We start from the raw sequence: 19,010 nt of genomic DNA, 5'->3' as shown, positions 1-19,010 counted from the left end.
GTTTCAAAAAAGATTCGTTCTTTATCGTCTGTACAAGGGTCGTCATTGACCACGAGAGCAGAATGTTAAAAAGATGGCCATTGTTCGCACCTGCTTACGAACGAACAGCTCGTCACAGGATATTTAAAAGTATCTCTGAAAGAACGAGAAATGTTATCAGCATTTACGCGAAATGTGATGAAAAATGGCACCGGTCAAACTTACCGATGTGTAACCACTTAATCTTCGTTTTTTTCGACTACTGATCCATTTACGAAATAATTCTTTGGAAATTCTGCCGATAAATCAATTGAAGTTGCGAATGGAGCAAACGCGAAGCACCGCAAGATCGTTGCTACATGCGCACAGCAACCCAAACACGTTCATCAACTTTGCACCTGCATGCATATGCTATAAAGGTTGCCAACCCGGTTTCACTTTCGTCAATTAATACATAGGCAAACACTGAGTGCAATTCGTGGCACTCAGCATATACATATACGGATACAAACTTGGCGGGCGTATTGTTGGCCACTGTTCTCACGTAGCAACGATCTAGTGCTACCTAGGATTTGCTCGATTTGAAACTTCAATTGATTTATCAGCAGAATTTCCAAGGAATTACTCGGTCGATATGGATGAATAATTATTATTCCGTAGGCAGATGAGAATTTGAACTCGTCCCAAGCTTATTCTTTCTTTGTAACTACGTTAGGGCCGTTTTTTAATATCTGTCTTTTATGAACGATATAGTTTTGTTTTCTTTGATAATTCGCAGAAATATCCAGTCACTCTGATCGATTTGTATATTGTGACGGTATCGTGGTTCCTACGGTAACGCAATCGTCACCCAAATTTAATTTACACGGCGATCAACGCGTCATCTCTGCTGCGTTCTTTGTACCATTTTACACCCAATTCTGCTTTTTCTTTTATTGTTAGCAATTTTCTTAAGTTCGAGGCAGATACTAACTAATCGTCGATACGACTGATTTTCGATCTTAATATACAGCTGTAGTGCACGGTATAGCACATTGGGATTTCTCTTGGAAGCTTAAAAATTTTAATAGTTATGCATAAAAAAGCACGCTTCATAGATTTCAACGATCTTGAAATATATCCCCAAGATCAAGATTCGGAATAACTTTCTCCTATACGTGTAACCGGTGATCGGTTTTTGTTACCGAGATATTCACAAAAAATCTTCGATTAAATTTAGTTCCCGTTACGCTTCATTCCATTGCATATAAATGGTCGGATTTTTATATAGCCCAATCTAAACTTAACTCATCGGTGCTAATCATCTGCTATAAATAAAAGGCGATAAATGAATGGATTATAGGTTGGGGTTAGATGTTAGATTAATATCCGGCCAATAACGCTGGCATCACTTCATTTTTATTTTATGCGATTTTTTAAGTACATCGTAAATTCCATTGCTCCATTCATCATTATTTATACATATATGCTGCCAAACGTATCTTTATGTATATTTCAAAGACTAAGATTATCTGTGCGTATCTATCGGCTCTAATTATTAGTATGTACGTGACGGATAGACAGATAAAATACGGTACAACGTTTCATTATCGATAGATTCATTGAAAATCATCTCACGAGCATTGTCTGCCGTTCCACGATTCATTTGTTTTTCTTCTTCATTTACACGATATTGAGAACGATTATATCCCTCGTCGATAAGTTAGGTCGAGGCTGGGGATCACATAAACAGTTAGCTGTTGCGATCCCTTTGAAAACTTTGAAAAGCGCGTACCTAAAATATGCGGCAAAAAGTAAGCGACGACGAGTATACTCGTGAAACGCAGAGTATGTTTGGCTGTTATATTATAGAATTAAGTTGTAACGAAACGACTGTTTCATTTTTGAATTGTATTACCGACAGGGCTCGTCGTAACGCAAAATATTGCCATTTCTTCGTGTATACTCGTCAAAAACAGCTAACTGGATAAAGACGCTCGTCTACTGCAAAGTGATCGCCGTAATGGTAACATAAATTGCGTTGTGGTGTTTCGCGAAGATGTTGGAAACTAAAACCGAGTGACAAGTTGTGAAGAACGTCGACCTCGACAACATATTTCAAGATCGTTGAAATCAATGAAGCGTGGCCTCTTTCGTATAATTACCAAGATCTTGCTGCCTATTAAAAGGACTAAAACTGTGACACAAAGAACGAGGTCGGTAACAGGGTTCAAAAGGCGATCGAAACCCGGAGAATACGTCACCTAATCATCGTGAAAGCTTAAGACCTAAACTTCTCACTTAAGTATAATAGATACTAGGAACGCGTAACGAGCGGAAGACAGGATAGAGTGATGGTAATTTGACTCGAGTAGCTACAAAAGGAGAGAAAAGAAAAACAGAGGAAATAAGCAGGCCAAAGAGAATTTTAGCGAACAGGAAAAGATGCATTAAGTAGGATAATTAATCGGCAGAGTAAGTCGGAGTCTGAATAGGAGAGACAGAGAAAGAAAGAGAGTAAATGGTTCGAAACGCATGAATAATATAACTGCCTAAATATAGTATAATAGTAGATATAGTAGGTGTCTGTAAATCAAGTGCAAGTCTCGGCTGTGAGTATAAGTATATTCTAGCGAATAAAACATATTGTAATACAAAAGTTACTTATGAAATCATAACACATAAGGGAGAAGGGAGAATCTTAAAAAAGAGAATCTTACATTGGCGCGAAGATGACGGAGTTGGTTGTAAAGAGGACGACCTCTGGATACGACCGAACGATTGATTTACCAGGAGATTGGAAGACGCAAAACAAGACACCGTGAAAGAGAACATCCACCAGCGAACTCTTTCTCGCTCTTCGACTTTTCCATCCAGTTTCATCGTGATACTCGGCCGAGCTAATTTTCCACTCGTTCTCCGACAATGTTCTAGAAAATGAGTTTTCTCCTTTCGATCTCGTTAGACGATATATATGTACATACATTTGCCAGTCGTTATTCGTAGTCGCGAATAAAGAGGAAAGATCTTGACATTTGACTTACGCGTATTCTTCGAATATTTTATTCTCGATTTCATAGCGATTATCGATGAATTAAGATTGCTTATCAATTATTTATGCATCATTAAATATATTCCTTATCGAGTACGAGGTCATTCCTGCAAGGTTGACATTTTTCTCTCAATTAATTTAATTTCTTGCAATGAAAATAGTGGCGCTAGTTGTTCTATCGTTTTCGGAACTTGACTAGTATGACGATAATAGAGTTCCATGATAGCGTCAATGAAACTTTAAAATGTTAGACTGCGGATGTTTACGCGTTTGCGAGAAATCTATAAATATAAAAATGTAAAGAATACAACGTAATATGGAAAAATGTATAAAATATCGAAGCACGTGTTATAATATTTAATGGGCGAAACAAATCTCTGTCTGGGTCCCATTTTTCCTTTTTAAGTATGTTGATAAAAACGTAAGAACTGATATAAGCATCCGTATATACGACATGACACAGATAACTTATTCGAGAAAAATGTCTACAAGCTTTGGAATACTTTCGTGAGCCTGAGTATATAGGGTCGTGAAAAAAGATCCATAACTTAAAGGGTTATAGTACACACCAGCAGGAGTAAAAAACGTCTAAATAAACATAGGTCCTAGAGTCAAACCTTTCGATGAAAAAGCAACTTTTACTTTTTATTGGTGTTCGATATCCTAAGTTGGTCGCTTCCAATCCTATCGAACGTCGAATTTACAACCATAAACCGATACTGTCTCAAGTTATGTACGAATTTGAAGGATTTATTTTTCGATGTATAATGTCACGATTCTTCATTTTCTCATGGATATTATATCAAAATAATACGCTTTATTCTACGTAATTCTCAACTCTTTATTTATAATTTTAAATAACATATAACGCACTAAACTGCAAAAAAGGAAAGGTACATTGTACCTCTTTTACATTGTGTCTCAATGTTTTAGAACCACTACGAAGCTCAAGAAATTTTAACTAAAATTTCTTAATTCTCAAACGAATTTTTCCAAATTAATACGACCTAGCCAGCGATGATGCGGAGGTGATCAGCCTTAATGATTGATCTTATGACCCACGTTGATCAGACGATTTTCTAGTCCTCTCGGTGAGCGCTCCAACTGCTATAAGTTGCGAAATCATTCCAAGGATCATTCTGTATATCGAGGCGGAAGAACGATGGTTGCAAAATCATTGGAGCGACGTGGTACAGGGTCGTGCGGTATGTATTTAACACGTTGAAGCATAAGATTCAGTCTGAGCCCCTCGAGACTTCGTTGCTAATTGGCTCAGCGTATCAACGACCTTTCTTACACCGTGAACTTCTTCTTGTCCCTAGCGTAGGTACGAGGAAAGAATAAGCTCGAAGCGGGCCAACTTTTTAATGGATTAACTCTCTACGAAGCTGCGGTTCGTTCCACCGACCCTACGATTTTGTTAATTAATTAACGGCTGAGAAACGCCTAATTGCTTTTTCTATAGTTTTTATAGAATCGTTCGTTAAAGCTTCCTCGTTATTCGACAAATCGACGCTTAACATAACTGCACGCGATTAAGGAAACAGAGACGAAACGAAGTACACGACACACTCTTTGGATTTATAAAGCACCTAGAATTCGGTTGATGGAAATGTTAGCGAAAGTTCAAAGTTCGAATCAAAGTTCAAAAGTTCAATCGAATTTTCTATGAAAATTGCAGAGTCGTAGGAAATTGCAGCGCGTCGATCGGAAGATTACAGTGAAACTGCGTATACGATGATTAGCTTGCCAATGTTGCTGCTAATTAATAGTTTCACGTAACTGAAGAAATGCAGCACAAATGAAAAGGAGCATGTTAACGAATGGCCACTTCTCCATCTGCTGGCGAACGAGAAATTCTTGCCACACGTTTCACAGCGTCTCTCAAGCAGCGAAAGACGTTATCAGTATTTATCGGAAACGTGATGGGAAAGTTGGAAGGGACGAGCGCAAAGACTAACAAATGGCTTAACAGTAGAACTACCGATGGTTTAACACGAAGCCATTTCTACCAAAACCAGCCAAAATGACTGGTCTTTAAAAAATAATAGAATATTTTTATATTTATTGATTCATTACTTTCTTTCAAAAGAAATTCCATGTTATGTAGTACATTTTTGATATTATTAATCCGTCTGGGACCATGATTCCTAAACGAGGATAGACACATTTATAAAATTGTAGAACCAGTCATTTTCATTGGTGTGGTATTTCTAGCGATAGCATCTAGCGATCTGGCGATCTATTTGGAATTCTCCTGATAACTGATATCGTCATATCGAATGATACGCAGTAAAAATTTGAAAAACGTGTGTTGTACGAAACGAGGAAACCGGTTAATTGGGGTTCGATAAACAAATTACAGGACCCTTTTACACTTCGACAAGTACCAATCATTTTGACTGGTATTGGTATAAGTAGCCTTGATATAAAATTATTTTCAGTTTGAATACGTAAAAAACAAAATAATTCATTATATTATTCTTTTAGTTATCGTTGCAAAAGTCATAACACGAAATAGGAACTTTAAAATAAAATTGTAAAACCAGTCGATTTGACTGGTGTTGTACTTTTAGTGTTAATCTTCGTTTTCTTCAAATTCTCGTCCACCTATGGAATAATAATTATTCATCCATATCGACCGAGTAATTCCCTGGAAATTCTGCTGATAAATCAATTGAAGTTTCAAATCGAGCAAATCCTAGGTACCGCCAGATTGTTGCTACGTGAGAACAATGGCCAACAATACGCCCGCCAAGTTTGTATCCGTATATGTATATGCTGAGTGTCGCGAATTGCACTCAGTGTTTGTCTGCGTATTAATTGACAAAAGCAAAACCGGGTTGGCAACCTTTATAGTACATGCATGCAGGTACAAAGTTGCTGAACGTGTTTGGGTTGCTGTGCGCATGTAGCAACGATCTTGCGGTGCTTCGCGTTTGCTCCATTCGCAACTTCAATTGATTTATCGGCAGAATTTCCAAAGAATTATTTCGTAAATGGATCAGTAGGCGAAAAAAACGAAGATTAAGCGGTTACACATCGGTAAGTTTGACCGGTGCCATTTTTCATCACATCTCGCGTAAATGCTGATAGCATTTCTCGTTCTTTCAGAGATACTTTTAAATATCCTGTGACGAGCTGTTCGTTCGTAAGCAGGTGCGGAAAATTGCCATTTCTTGTTTCATTGTCCTCCGATTCGTTTGTACTGCCTATTGTAATGGTACTTTGCTTATATCAATAATCACGTGAAATATCGATTAAAAGAATTGATAATTTATTACACTCTCATTAGGTTGGAGATGTTTATGCATTTATGGAAAATTGACTTGTATTAAAACGTACAGGTTGCAAAGATATAGAAAATATTAAAAGTAATATACTTGTTAATAATATCTTCGGGGTAAAACGGATATTTGTTTAACTTTTGCTGCTTTAATCTCGAGTAATGTAAAAATGTGACTTTGCAGTAAATATTCGCAGTGTAATTAATTATCGCAGTAGTCTGCTTGTTCTTAACATCTCGAATTACACGACTTCGAATAAAGTTCCTTCCTTTGACAGGCAACCGCTAAAGTTCATCGAGAGGACTAGCATTCCATTTCAAAGGGAAGAACAGGAAAGAAATTACATACCGTCTTCGATTGGATTGTCCATTTCCATACTTCGACCTTAAAATACCTTCGACTATTCGCTAACTTCTACCGATATCTTCGGCTCGTCTATTCGACCTGCTCGAATTCAAAGTTTATCGAAAGGTGGAACAAAGGGTCGAATAAACCAAAGTTGCCAACGGTGAAACGCGTTTCAGCGAGGTCGTGCGTTTTAATTAAAGTTGGAGAAACGAGAACACGGTAGCCCACAGACGAAATTCGGTATCAGTAGAATTATTTAGAAAAGATATTCGATAATTGAACGAAAACAACGATTCATTATCTTCTTCGAACAATCTGTTACTTTTAGGTTCTTCGTTTCTATTTGTCCGCGGATTAAATATCGCTGGCGAATTATTAGTTTTTTAAATACAAAGATAAATGTATAAGGCGAATTAATTTTCTACTGAATTCACGTACTTTGAGCGACATTGTACAAGTTTGAAACGAAACGTTTCCAAGTTCCGTTATTTTTTCAAGCTGCTCGCAAGGTAGAGAAATGAAGAAAACCAACATTTGACCTTTGTCCGTTCTTTCCGCTAACATTGTGTGCTTAGAAAATAATCCTTTACGTAAAAACAATACTCCGAAATAGTTTTTTTACTTCTCTCGAAAATCTTGTTCCGACTGTTGTTTTCGAGATACGCGTGCAGTAGTTTGGAAAATGAAGAAACACCAGAGATAGGATATTCGTGAAAATAATCCGAGTGAAACATTTAAAGAAACACGAGTTCATCGCTTATCCTGCACTGCGCTTATTTACATCGCGACAATGCAAAAGCATCGTTGCAAAGTGGTGGATCCAGTTGTGCTAGTTGTTGCCTCGCTAAACAGAATTCAGTTCGTACATCAAACGCGAAACTTCAATTATTTCGAAACGAAATATATTTCACAAATACGTATCTAGCTTAAGCTAATACTTTCGTAATCATCGATCAGCGTATCTTATCTAACTACGATAATTCAGTTCCTATTTTTCCAATTACTTTCAACGCACCAAAATTCGCTATCGCGCCACTAAATTATGTCCAATAATTACTTTGGGTATTTAAGAACCCGAGCCACGAAATTTCGGCTCTGGCTCCGACATACCGAGGAAAATTCCAGTGCTGGCTCGTTCGTAGTCGCTGCTAGTTGGTGTACATTTTCGCGGCTCGCGCCCGACAACTTGTTGACGCTTGATCGTTTCAAGGGGAAACCCGGTTCTCCGCAAGCTTCGCAGATTGCTCGGTTTTCGTGACTTGATTGTCTCCTATTTCTCTCTCTCTCTCTCTCTTTCGCGGAGATCCACTTTAGTCCATCCTCTCATAAACCTATATAAAGGCTGTAAAATATTCGAAGGACGACGCTTTTCCGTGGCTTTCACGACACCGCAGAGAACGAGGTAATAAGGTCGCGTAAAAAACATTTAGAGATCGTTCGATGGAAAATTGGAGCTGCGGTGCTCGAACATCGGTGACGTATGACAAGTGGCCCTCAATGTCAGCACATCCTGCACGCTGCGAGCTTTGGTTAATCGATTCGTCCTTCGCTTAAACGTTCTAACGTCGGTTCTGATTAACTTCTTCAACGCTGCCGATCCCTCCCAACGTTCGTGACTAGGAAAATTGCCAGTGAATTTTACGTCCTACAATGTTCCTGCCGTTTCTAGTCACACAATCTGCCAATTTGCATTCTTCGTTTTTCAGATTTTCGCGTAGAAAGTGACAAACCATTTTTGCGAGAATATTCCTTGCATGATAGTAATCAAGGTTTGTGTAAAATCAGTGATCCGTCACTGATTCGTAACTAAGTGAATTGTTGGTGAATCCTAAGCTTCTATTCTCGTACTTTTTGGTGTTTTACGTTCTATTTCACGCTTTCTCCTCTTTTTCATCCATAAAACCCAACAACTGTTTTGGAAGCGCTATCTTTACGAAGAGATTATTTAGCGAAGATAATATCGTTCTTGATCGAGCTTTATCGTTTTGACGCACGTAAGTTGTAAATGTCTGATTTTTATCGAATCGTTATACAAAATTAACACGTTGATCGCTGGTTGTTGCTGGTGACAACCGATGCCACGTTGACGTGTCGCGTAAATGGTTTTCGTACTGTGTCGAGAGGATCGACGAGTTTAAACAACGAAATTCCAGTGCCAACGATGGGCCACGCAACTTTGCTTCCACAGTCAACGTGTTAATCTTGCCATGTTGTTAGTTGTAATTATACAATGCTTTCAAAGCTTCTATCTCTATTCCACGATGTTCGTTCGCTCGATTTTTCTATTTTCAAAAATTCACGCTATTGTAGATACGGAACTGCCATTCTCAATTCTTTTCGCTGGTATTTGTAAATGTCACCGTTTGAAACGATCTCTGCAAGCGAGAGTATTGCGGAGGCAGGAAATTTCGAGGAATTTCCTCCTCGAAAATTCGACTACTCTCGCTATCAATTTTTAAAAACGATCAAAAATGCGCCGGGAGGATGATCTTCCTTGCGCGTGTTTGCTTTAGAAACTTGACCGATAATCGAGCAGTCGTGAATCATTTTAACGCTTTACCGACCGCTAGCGATTCAACAGCATACGCACGACCGGTATCTCAGGCGCAGATTCTGCCTGGCGCCGGCTCTGTTTCGGTTTAGACTCTCCAATACCATTCTTTTCGTTCATCGCGAACGGTAAATTTTTCAAATTGATATAAAGCTGTGGGAGCTTACAAAGCAACGCAACTGATGCAACTAAGCAAGGTACCTTAGTACTAAATAACACATTATTGCTCAAATAATGAGAATAAAAGGCCGATTACTAAACATCGGTCGGTAAGCATCGGCGACAAGAAACCGATTAATCGCCCATCGGTCGGTAAAGTGTTAACAGTCGGACAGAGGTGCCTGTGTCTGTCGAGACCTCTGCTCTGAACGTAACACACGTTAAAATAATGAAACAAACAACAACGACACATGGAAGAAGGAAATAATTTTCCTCCGGCGTAAGAAATAATATTAAGCATAGGTTGAAATGCGATATTTTTCGAAACGGTATGCACAGGAAGAAACAATGTTTCCCTACGTTAGTTTGCTATTCTCCAGAAATGGATCATTTTCATTCGTAACGTTGTTCGTTAGAAAAGGTGCATTAGATTGTCCCAAAAGTATCTTTCGTTATCGCACGCAGCTGCTTTATCTGGCAATGTTTATGCAAATATTTATGCGCAATATTTAGGCAAAACTGTTTGTACAATGAAACGTTTCTACTCTGATATAAAATATTTCAAGTAAAATATTTCTAACCTGTCAAATGTTGTGCTCTTTATCTTCAGTCGTCTTCCAACTGTCGTACGATACTTTTCGTTTGCAACTGTTTCGTTTTGCATTTGCAAGACAACAAATTATTGCGCGTTTGTTATTTTCTTACAAAACTGAAGAAACTTTTGGGACAACGTAATACGTGGATATACGTTGGGGTCCGAGCTGGGCACTGAGCTCCGCCGATCGGCTTTCCGAGTGTTCATCGGCTCTTCAGCTAATTGAGAATAATTTAGCACGATTTGCTACGTTCGATCTGTAGCAGCGGAACGGTGCACGCTGCATAGAATGTGCATAGAAATGATCGTAGAGTCGATGAATTACGACGACTGATTTTTCAGGAGAAAGTTGGCAAACTCGGAAGCGGGAGAAACGGGATACGAGCAGATAGACTAAAATAAAGGGTGTTTTGCAGCATCATCGAGGGCTGAGCTATCGAAAAATATGGCGTCAGGAATACCGAGCGTACATCAGAGGAAGCTTGGACCAGCGCCGATAGCATCCTTCGAAGACCTGTCCGACGAGGTGGAAAACGTGAGTCCTTCCCTGTGTCCTCCCTGAGTCTCCTCTCTAAGTCGGCTCTTATTCGAGCGGGGATACCGCTCGAAGGTCCGTGTGTGTAAAGTCGTGGAAGATCTCGTCGATCGCGGGATTAACGTGCGTGCGCGTCTCCCCCGTCGAAAGAAAGTCCGAAGCTCCGTTTGTCCCCGGGAGCCCGTAGGTGTGCGACACATCTGTGCGTGTCGTGTCCACCAACCATCTACCAATCAGCCAACCAACCAACCACTCAACCACACCCCAGTGACTGTGACTCGACGACAAAACCAGCCTTACGAATTTGAATGCAGGGGGAACCGGCTGCGCGAATGCCAGGCATCGTCGAGGTCACCACGCCGGCAACGCCTGGTAGTTCGCTTAAGACACCCAGCACGCCGAGAATTGACATCAGCAGGGCAAGCAGTTCCTCCCACCATGAGGACAGTAACTCCAGGGACTCTACGCCCGAGAGGGAACTCCTTGCAGGTATTACGTTCTTTATCCTTTAACGTAGTGCAGTGTCGTCACGTGACAGTAAAATCAAAATTGTTAACCGAGGTTTCTGGATGATCGACCGATGCTAAAGATCATGCTGTGGTTACAGCGGATACGTATTCGCAGAAGTACGGACGTTTTGGCGAAGTCGATGCGTCGACGTAATCGAATATCTGGGCGACAGAACAAGTAGCATGTTGTGCCTCTGTATTGGTCTACTTTTTTCAAGAAAATTCACGGTTTACGTGTTTCCAAGTCGTTTAGCTTTTGACGCGGTAGTGCAAACATCATATTAAGATCGTATCTTACTGCTATATGTTCGCCACCTTCGATTCGTTGTGCTTTAAGGTTGGAAAAGTGTGGCTTAGATTCTGGCACCGGGCTTCGGATAATTGTACAGATATTTCTGAAAGTATGCTTCGCAGCCTGTGAATGAAAATTCGTCGGAACGCTAGTTTGTCCGAATACTCGACCGGTATAACCGTGGCCTAATATCCAACGAAAGAACGCTCGCGTGTCTAACCAGCGCCGACTTCATCCACTTTAGCCATGGCCTTAAGGCTCGTACAGACACGTCCAACAATTTAGTCTATTGACGAGTAGCTGCTGACTACGAGATGGTTTAGTGGATAGAGAGCGTCCGGAATTAGTAGAGTTGAGTTACTGGTTTAATGGGATGGTAGTGGCGTGGGAACCCTACCCCGCCAGAAAAATCTAATCAAATGGATCTACTCGACTAAATCGTTTTATTAAACAAGTCCACTAGATTTTAGTACCCACACACGGTAAGTTATTTAATTGCTCGCCACTCTATTAGATTACCGACTAAATTACTGAACGTGTTTGTACGAGTATAAGCGTTAATACAGGAAACAACAGTCCGGAAATCTCGGGTACACGCACCCCTTAAAGTAGCGAACCATGGCTGCACCGCCGCGTCGCTTCGGGTCTTCTAGCCAAAGCCCATCGCGTATGTACAGACGGACATATAATCGCAGGGGCTGATCGACTGTGTGAACGAAAATGCAGCTAAAAATGAACAAATTCGATGATCGTTATTTTGTTACTATACGTAAATTGTTTTCTACTTAACTTTGCTACGTTCTTTAGATCGTTTCTGATCCAATTATTTTTCTCTGACATCGAAGAAACGCTTCGGCTTAAACAAAATACGAAGAAAGGTATCGTTGATGATTTCTCGATAGAATTTCCTATTAAAATTCTTCTTGAAACGTTACATCTACCTTCTATTTGGTAAAATGAGGTCAAGATCGAAATATACAAATTTCAAAATTGTCACTGTAAAATAACGTACGGAGGAAGAAGTTTACTCGACTAAATGTAAAAAGAAAATTACAAATGTGATCGCCGGTAGTTTCTATGTTCCCACTGCGTCTAAATTTACGTTTACAAGCTGTGTTTCACAAAGGTGAAGGGGTCGCACGAATGTATCCCTCGACTCTCCTCCCCTGCGTGTACTTTGTAGCCCCACTAGGAAAACAAGCGAGGTCCGATAAAATCGCGAATGACTCATCGACGATAACTTCCGTTTATTCGAGTTAACAGTTCGATCTAAGAACACACAGACTTTCACCAAAGGGATACCAAGCCCTCGTTAGAAACGAAATTCGGTCAACGTGAAGAGGAAAGAAGTTTTCGCGTAGAGGGAAATTGGAAGTTAAATCGTTGCTGCGAGAAAATTGGATTTTCCACGGTCGCGAGAACGTGCAACGAGATTCAATTATATCTTCAGCTAGAGAGTGCTCGTTAGTGCTCTGCAGTTTCTCTGTATCACGTGGAAATTTCGAGTGGCAAACAGCGACAGCTTGTTTCTTCGATCGCGCGAATTTCCGTCAAATAACATGCACAGGCGAGCATCAGGTGATTCCACTTGAAAAAAAAAAGAAAATAGGAACAAAGTGTAGAATATCTCCCAAGATATACGTTATTCGAGAAAAAACGTTTCAAATAAAATTTGGTCAGTTTCGAGGGGTACACGACGACCACCCGGTTTGCCTATGTGAAGGCGTTTTCGCAGTCTTTCGAGGTGACCTTTGTTTCCTTAAATGGAATTATAGTTACATTTTTGTATACGCCATCGGTGCAGTTTTTCATCCTCTACAGAAGATTATTAAGAGTATATTCGGGAGTATTAAGAGTGTTAAGAGTATTAAGGGGCGGCGAAGATTTGTTTGCAAATTCATATTTCGTCGAACACACGTAAAAGTGTTAGGACCTGGCCAGGAATACGTTTCGCTCGCCAAATGTGCCGTTTGATGCAAAAGTGATGTAAGTCGATTTTTTGCTTATTTGGTTAAACGTCTCATCTCGAAAGCGTAAGCTTCGTTGTATTTTGTGCAGAAGTGGTGTAAGTATATTTTCGTTAATTCCTCGGTGGGTAACAGAATAAGTGAGAATCGCTCGCTCGCGATTCATTACAAACTTTTTTAACAATTGAAAATTGCCTGTGGCTATTGACAATTAAAAATTAGCCGAAATATCCCTGTGTATACGGCGTGTATAGGATGTTTCCTACCTTTCCGGTCAAATAGTATAAATAACGTAATATAAAATTGAAAATAAGGGTAAAGCGTCGCACGAAGTTTTCTGTCGTAAACGCTTCGTGGCGAAGTTTTAAACCAAGATGGAACGCAGTGAGAAACATGCGCATAGGAACAAATTTGTTATCACGGAATACAGAAAATCGTAGCAGGTATCATACCAGAAGAACAACTATACAGAGAGAATGAACACAGTGAATTGGTAACGTGGTTCCAATATCTCGACAAATCCCCTTCTGAAAATTTCTTAATTCGGAACGTAAGAAATTCCAAGCCATCTAGTTTGCATTGTATCAACGTACCGTGTTGCGATCAGAGTTTAAACATCCAAACAATTGCGTCTAAGCAGTTTCTACTTACAGTAGAAATACTGTAACGTAGAATCCTGTGCTACGTACGCATATTCAGGCTGTGTTCTATGTTTCTACGTGACTCTCTAACTTTATAACAAAAGCGTTTACAGAGCCAAACTTCGCGCAACATTTTCTTATTTTTCGTTCGTAGATTACGCTGCAGTAGTTTGCTCGGGAAAATTGGAAATACACTGTACGAGTTTGTTACCCCTCCTCTGTGAATTTCGTTATTCAGTAAGGGTAGTTTCGTTATTCAGTATAATCCGTCGTAGGCGATAGGTCCCCTCTTCAATTTCGTAGCTAACGAGACGTTCGAGACTCTTTCGTTTGGTCGTCGATCCCTGTGTCTTTCCTACGGGTATAGAGAAGCGCCGTTTCCTTTAGAATTAAGTCGTCGAGGATGGAGGCGGTAAAGTAGGCAACTGTAACGATGCCTCTTTCCTTTTGGGGACGATGAACCTCTAGATGCGTTACGTGGAAGATATCGATGTAACTCGTACGTGTTTGTTTGAGAAAAATAGCTGACGCAGTTTTATGTCTGTATACCGTGTAGCTGAGGATATTATTAGACGACTTAGCATAGAGGAAAAATTCAAGTAGCTGCCTGGACCTTGTTGCATCATTGAACCGATATTGTTTAGATGTTGTAGAGTAATAGTTAATAATTTGTTAGTTATTAACGTTGATAGATTTTCATTTGTAGGAGCAACGAGCTTGTGAACGAAACTAGGATTCGTAAACGAATTTTACGAATTGTAGGAATTATACGAGTAATGACTAGAGGATTTTTGCCCTGGGAAAGTTTTACACAATTCCAGTTATATAGGTAAAATGGTACATAAAGTAAATATACGAATGGAACATTAATCGATAATAAATTAAGCAAGTTCAATTTGACGTATCGAATTGAAATATAAGAATTGTAATTCTTTATTGCATTTATAATTGTATCGCTTATTATCACGTATCGGGACAAAACTAAATTTGCATATCGATGAGACGAACGTGCTTGTTTATTTTCGCATAGAGCATTATATCTTGGCCGAGTATTTAACATAACAGAGCATTTTCCATGTTTTTCAAAGACAATCCACATTTCGATTTGACGATCGTCAATAACGAAGAGAATCGTCGTTTTGCAACAGTTATTTAGTACAAAATGGTACGAGCGTGTTTAAAACCTTCTCAGAAATTGTTAGAGGCTCTGTCCTAATTCCAAGCAGAAATCGATATTTTTAAATCTGGCGCCCTATATCTCGATCGATAACTCGATAAATCCTTCTTGATCCTTCGGTGACAGATTATCGACATTTCTCATTTCACTGTGACAATTGCAAAAATTATTACGACCTCGTAATTCTGTTACGCGATCTCGTATAAAGTTTAATAACTTCTGCTCTAAATTTGCATTTATTCCGAATTCTCCAGTTATCTCTCTGCGCTATCAAAGACGCGATCCTAACGAAAATGTACGTCGTCGTAGTTTATTCTTTATGAAACGCCTAACTCTGTACTTCTCAAACACGAACTTTTTTTCTATCCTCCGATAGAAATTCTTCGTTGCTTTATTACATCATCAAAGAGTTAAATCGACGTTTGAAAAAACGTAAGAAGTTGGTCCTTTATAAATTGCCGTTATATACCGACGCACGGTAAAATTTTAAATTCTTCCATCGTCGTCGCTATTTAATTCTCCCTTCGAAGGAAAACTTTCCTTGCACTTTATTACTTCCACGCGTCACGGCGCGCTAAGAATTAGTCGAAGACCGTGCAACTTTTCAGATCTTTAAAAGTTGTGAGAAATTGAACGAAACTGAATTGAATGCGACTTATTCGAGCAATCGCGCGAATATTTTGGATTTACAGAGGCATATAATGTGACAAATGGTATAAGAAACGATACATTTCTTACGTTTTCGAAAAATCTACCTGGAAAATCTTCCTCCGTATGAAATATTTTTTCACGTCTTTATCCTTCCTCGACCTTCTTTCGTGTTCCATGGTTACCTACAAAAAAAAAAAAAAAAAAAAAAAAAAAAGAGAAACAGATGGACTCGCCCGATTTTTGTAGCAAAATAGCTGTTCGACTAAAAGACAACGTTCGAACGATATTAGTTTAATAAACGGGTAAACGGGTGGTGTATCGATTCGACAAAAGGTGGTCGCGGAGGACGATTCTCCGGACGCGAAGAAGAAGGTTGCCACGAGGTCGGGTCGTGATCGATCGAGAACAGGCCTAGTGTGTTGTTCACCGGTGTCTCTAAATGCTCCCTCGAGATAACGCCAAGCCCTGTTTCTGCTCGTGTGCCACGAATTAATAGTGGTCGCGATGTTATGGGAGAATTCAAGGGGAACAAGGCCTAGCTGCAACTTTGTCCTATATTCCAGTTGCTTTGTTACAACCGACGCACACATATACAAGTAGGTAGGCGAAGAAGCGACACGATTTCTCTTCCAACAAGCTCGTTTCGTTTTTATCGCTGATTCGCAACGCGGTGACGCGATAACGTGTCTCTGAATGACGACTCGACCTTTTCACGAAACACAATGGTTAATCGTTCCTTCTCATTGATTTTTCTTCCCTTTTCTTCTTTCTTTTCTCCTTTCACTCTTTCGAATCGATGCAAACGCGGAGGACAAGCTTCAACATCCACTTGTTCCGTGCGGTCTGTTTAACTCCTCATGCTCCTCGTGCATGTGTTAATCCGCTAATAATATTAGCATATTCGACAAGTTATAGGTTAGTGGATTATTCACATAGTTTTATCATTTCACCATCTTACGCGAAACAGGATGATCAGACAATTCGTAATTTGGAAAATTTCATTGTCAAATTTCAGCTGTTTTACGAGTCGGGTAAAAAGGGCAGCTGCTATTGGTAATTTGCAAAATACGACTTGCAAAATTTGTATTTCTAAGGTTTCTATAAATCGGGTAAAGAGGGCAGTTGGTATTGGCAACTTGGAAACTGCGACTTGTAAAACTTATTATGTTTATAAATAATGTTGCTTCGATTGTGCAACAGGGCCCTGGCAATATTAGAGAATTGTCAAGCTATAAATTGGTAGATGATTTCTAGTTGGTAGAACGTTTACGAGTGTAGAACTTTGTATTAAATAGGATTATCGGATGGTTTATGATTCGTAAAATTTCATTTCTGCATATTAAATATATGAGATAATTTATCGATAGCTGATAATATCAGTATCAATAATTTTACAATTTTAGCTCAGACGGGATAATTGGATAACTCGTAGTTTCTTAAATTTCATCTATTTTATCATTTATAAACTCGTTCCTGTTAAGAAGATTCCTATTTTTCCCTAAAAGTTCCTATTTTTTCATAAGGATGCCTGTTTACACGTGTTATTCTATCAGATCCTGTATAGTAGATTTCGATTCCAGTAGAACTTATTGGATAATTTATAGCTTGTAAAATTCCATTTATTTTATCATCTACAAACTCGTTTCTTTTTAAAGAGTTTATCGATACCGGTTCAATATATTAGGTTGGCAACTAAATGATTGCGAATTTTGCCATTAGGTGGTATTGACAAAATCCCCAATCACTTAGTTGCCAACTCAATATTTTCTTCCTATTTTTTCGCAAGGAGTTGCCTTATGCCCGTTTACACGTGTTATCCTATCGGTCCCTGTATGGTAGTTTTCGATTCTGGTAGAATTGATCGTTAGAATTTATACGTCGTAATTTATTTATACTCGTTAATGTTAAATGCTAGATAAGTTAAAATTTTGATGTTAGAAAATTGTTCTATGGTAGAGACTGTATCCACTTCTACGAAAAGATTATTAAATACATAAATGTCGAATTACTAGGCGGAGAACCTCCACCTGGGTGCAAGCTGACTCTGGGCTACAAAGAGGACGCCCAGGATCTAAGATCGTCGACGGAGGAGCTCGACTTGCAAGATCCCATTCACGAGCAAGATCTGAAAAGAGAATCGAAGAAACTGGCGAAGAGGCGAAAGGAGGATGGCTCCATGTCCGATTATAGCGGCAAACAATTAGACAGAGAAAGGAAGGATAGCAATTGCTCGGAAATCGTCCTGTTGAACATCAGTGGAAGAACGTCTAGACTCTCCTCCGTGGGTAGTCAAGGTTCAGGAGCCTCTGGCAAACTTTCCGTTGTCTCTGGCACATCGTCCAGGTAGATTAATCAGTTGCTCGTTCTCGCAACGACCGTCCATGTTTATGCAAATTCCTACTTCTATAAAGAGAATTTTCTTTCAGCCACTAAATGCGTTATGATGTGTATTCATTTGATTTATTTTGTATAATTGAGAAAATTGTTCGTGTTATGTTCATTCAAAGTGTATCTTTGTATCCTTTGTCGTACACACGTAAAAACTCATAGTTAATTTTGATTTATGAAACTACCAACTGCAGAATAGACGTTACTTTACTTTGCATTGAAAGCGACAGGAAAAACTGCTCCAAGGACGTCCATTTCTTGGATATTTCCATATCAAAGTTCATGTATTCGCTGAAAGTTAAACACGTCGAAATTCTTTTAATTACCGAGACTGTAGTATTGCGACAAGGAAGCGCGACGTTGCTTCGCTTTTCTTTGATTTTTAAACAGATGTAACAACTGTTCTAAAACTGTCGAGTGGCGTTGTGATAGTTGAGGGATGAGAGGGACGATAACGAAAATTAATCGATATCATAATTAATTATCAGGTCGCCGAGTCCGCACAAATGTTTACTGGAAACGTCGTTCTGCGGAAGCAAACCTACACTGGCGGACAACTTGATAGAACCGTCAAAACCAGAAACCGACGACCTGGAGAAGATCTTGCTGAAACGTGAAGCAGACACGACGAAAGCACTGATTCCAGACAGCATAAAAGTATCGATGGTAGATGGAAACTTGAAACCAGATCCACTGGATAAACCTAGGAGACGGGGACGAGAAGAGAGGAAGGAGATCTTCAAGAGAGAAGTGGAGATCACGAAAAAATTCTTGGAGAAGGTTAACATACAGGTAAACTCTAATCGACAACAAGGACTGGTTTTTCCAACAAACTCGTATCGTTTTCTTTCTTCTTTTCTATTTTTTTTTTTTTTTTTTTTTTGCCAAAAAATGTTTCAT

General features: G+C 39.4%; 1 protein-coding gene across 5 annotated transcripts in view; it reads left to right on the top strand.

Annotated features, from left to right (window-relative positions):
• Positions 1-19,010, top strand: part of LOC126917435 (uncharacterized) — a 45,595-nt gene that overhangs the window by 10,388 nt on the left and 16,197 nt on the right. For all 5 annotated transcript variants that reach the window (XM_050724280.1, XM_050724275.1, XM_050724277.1 and 2 more), the window contains exons 2-5: positions 10,367-10,485; positions 10,800-10,974; positions 17,735-18,065; positions 18,599-18,902. In XM_050724280.1, the coding sequence (XP_050580237.1) occupies positions 10,396-10,485; positions 10,800-10,974; positions 17,735-18,065; positions 18,599-18,902 (900 nt within the window). In that variant the 5' untranslated portion in view covers positions 10,367-10,395. The remainder of the gene's footprint in view (positions 1-10,366; positions 10,486-10,799; positions 10,975-17,734; positions 18,066-18,598; positions 18,903-19,010) is intronic.

Source organism: Bombus affinis, chromosome 6, assembly GCF_024516045.1.
Source record: "Bombus affinis isolate iyBomAffi1 chromosome 6, iyBomAffi1.2, whole genome shotgun sequence".
NCBI classification, from domain to species: Eukaryota; Metazoa; Arthropoda; class Insecta; order Hymenoptera; family Apidae; genus Bombus; species Bombus affinis.
The sequence above is the reverse complement of the archived record's forward strand: the minus strand, read 5'-3'. Positions and strand labels throughout refer to the sequence as shown.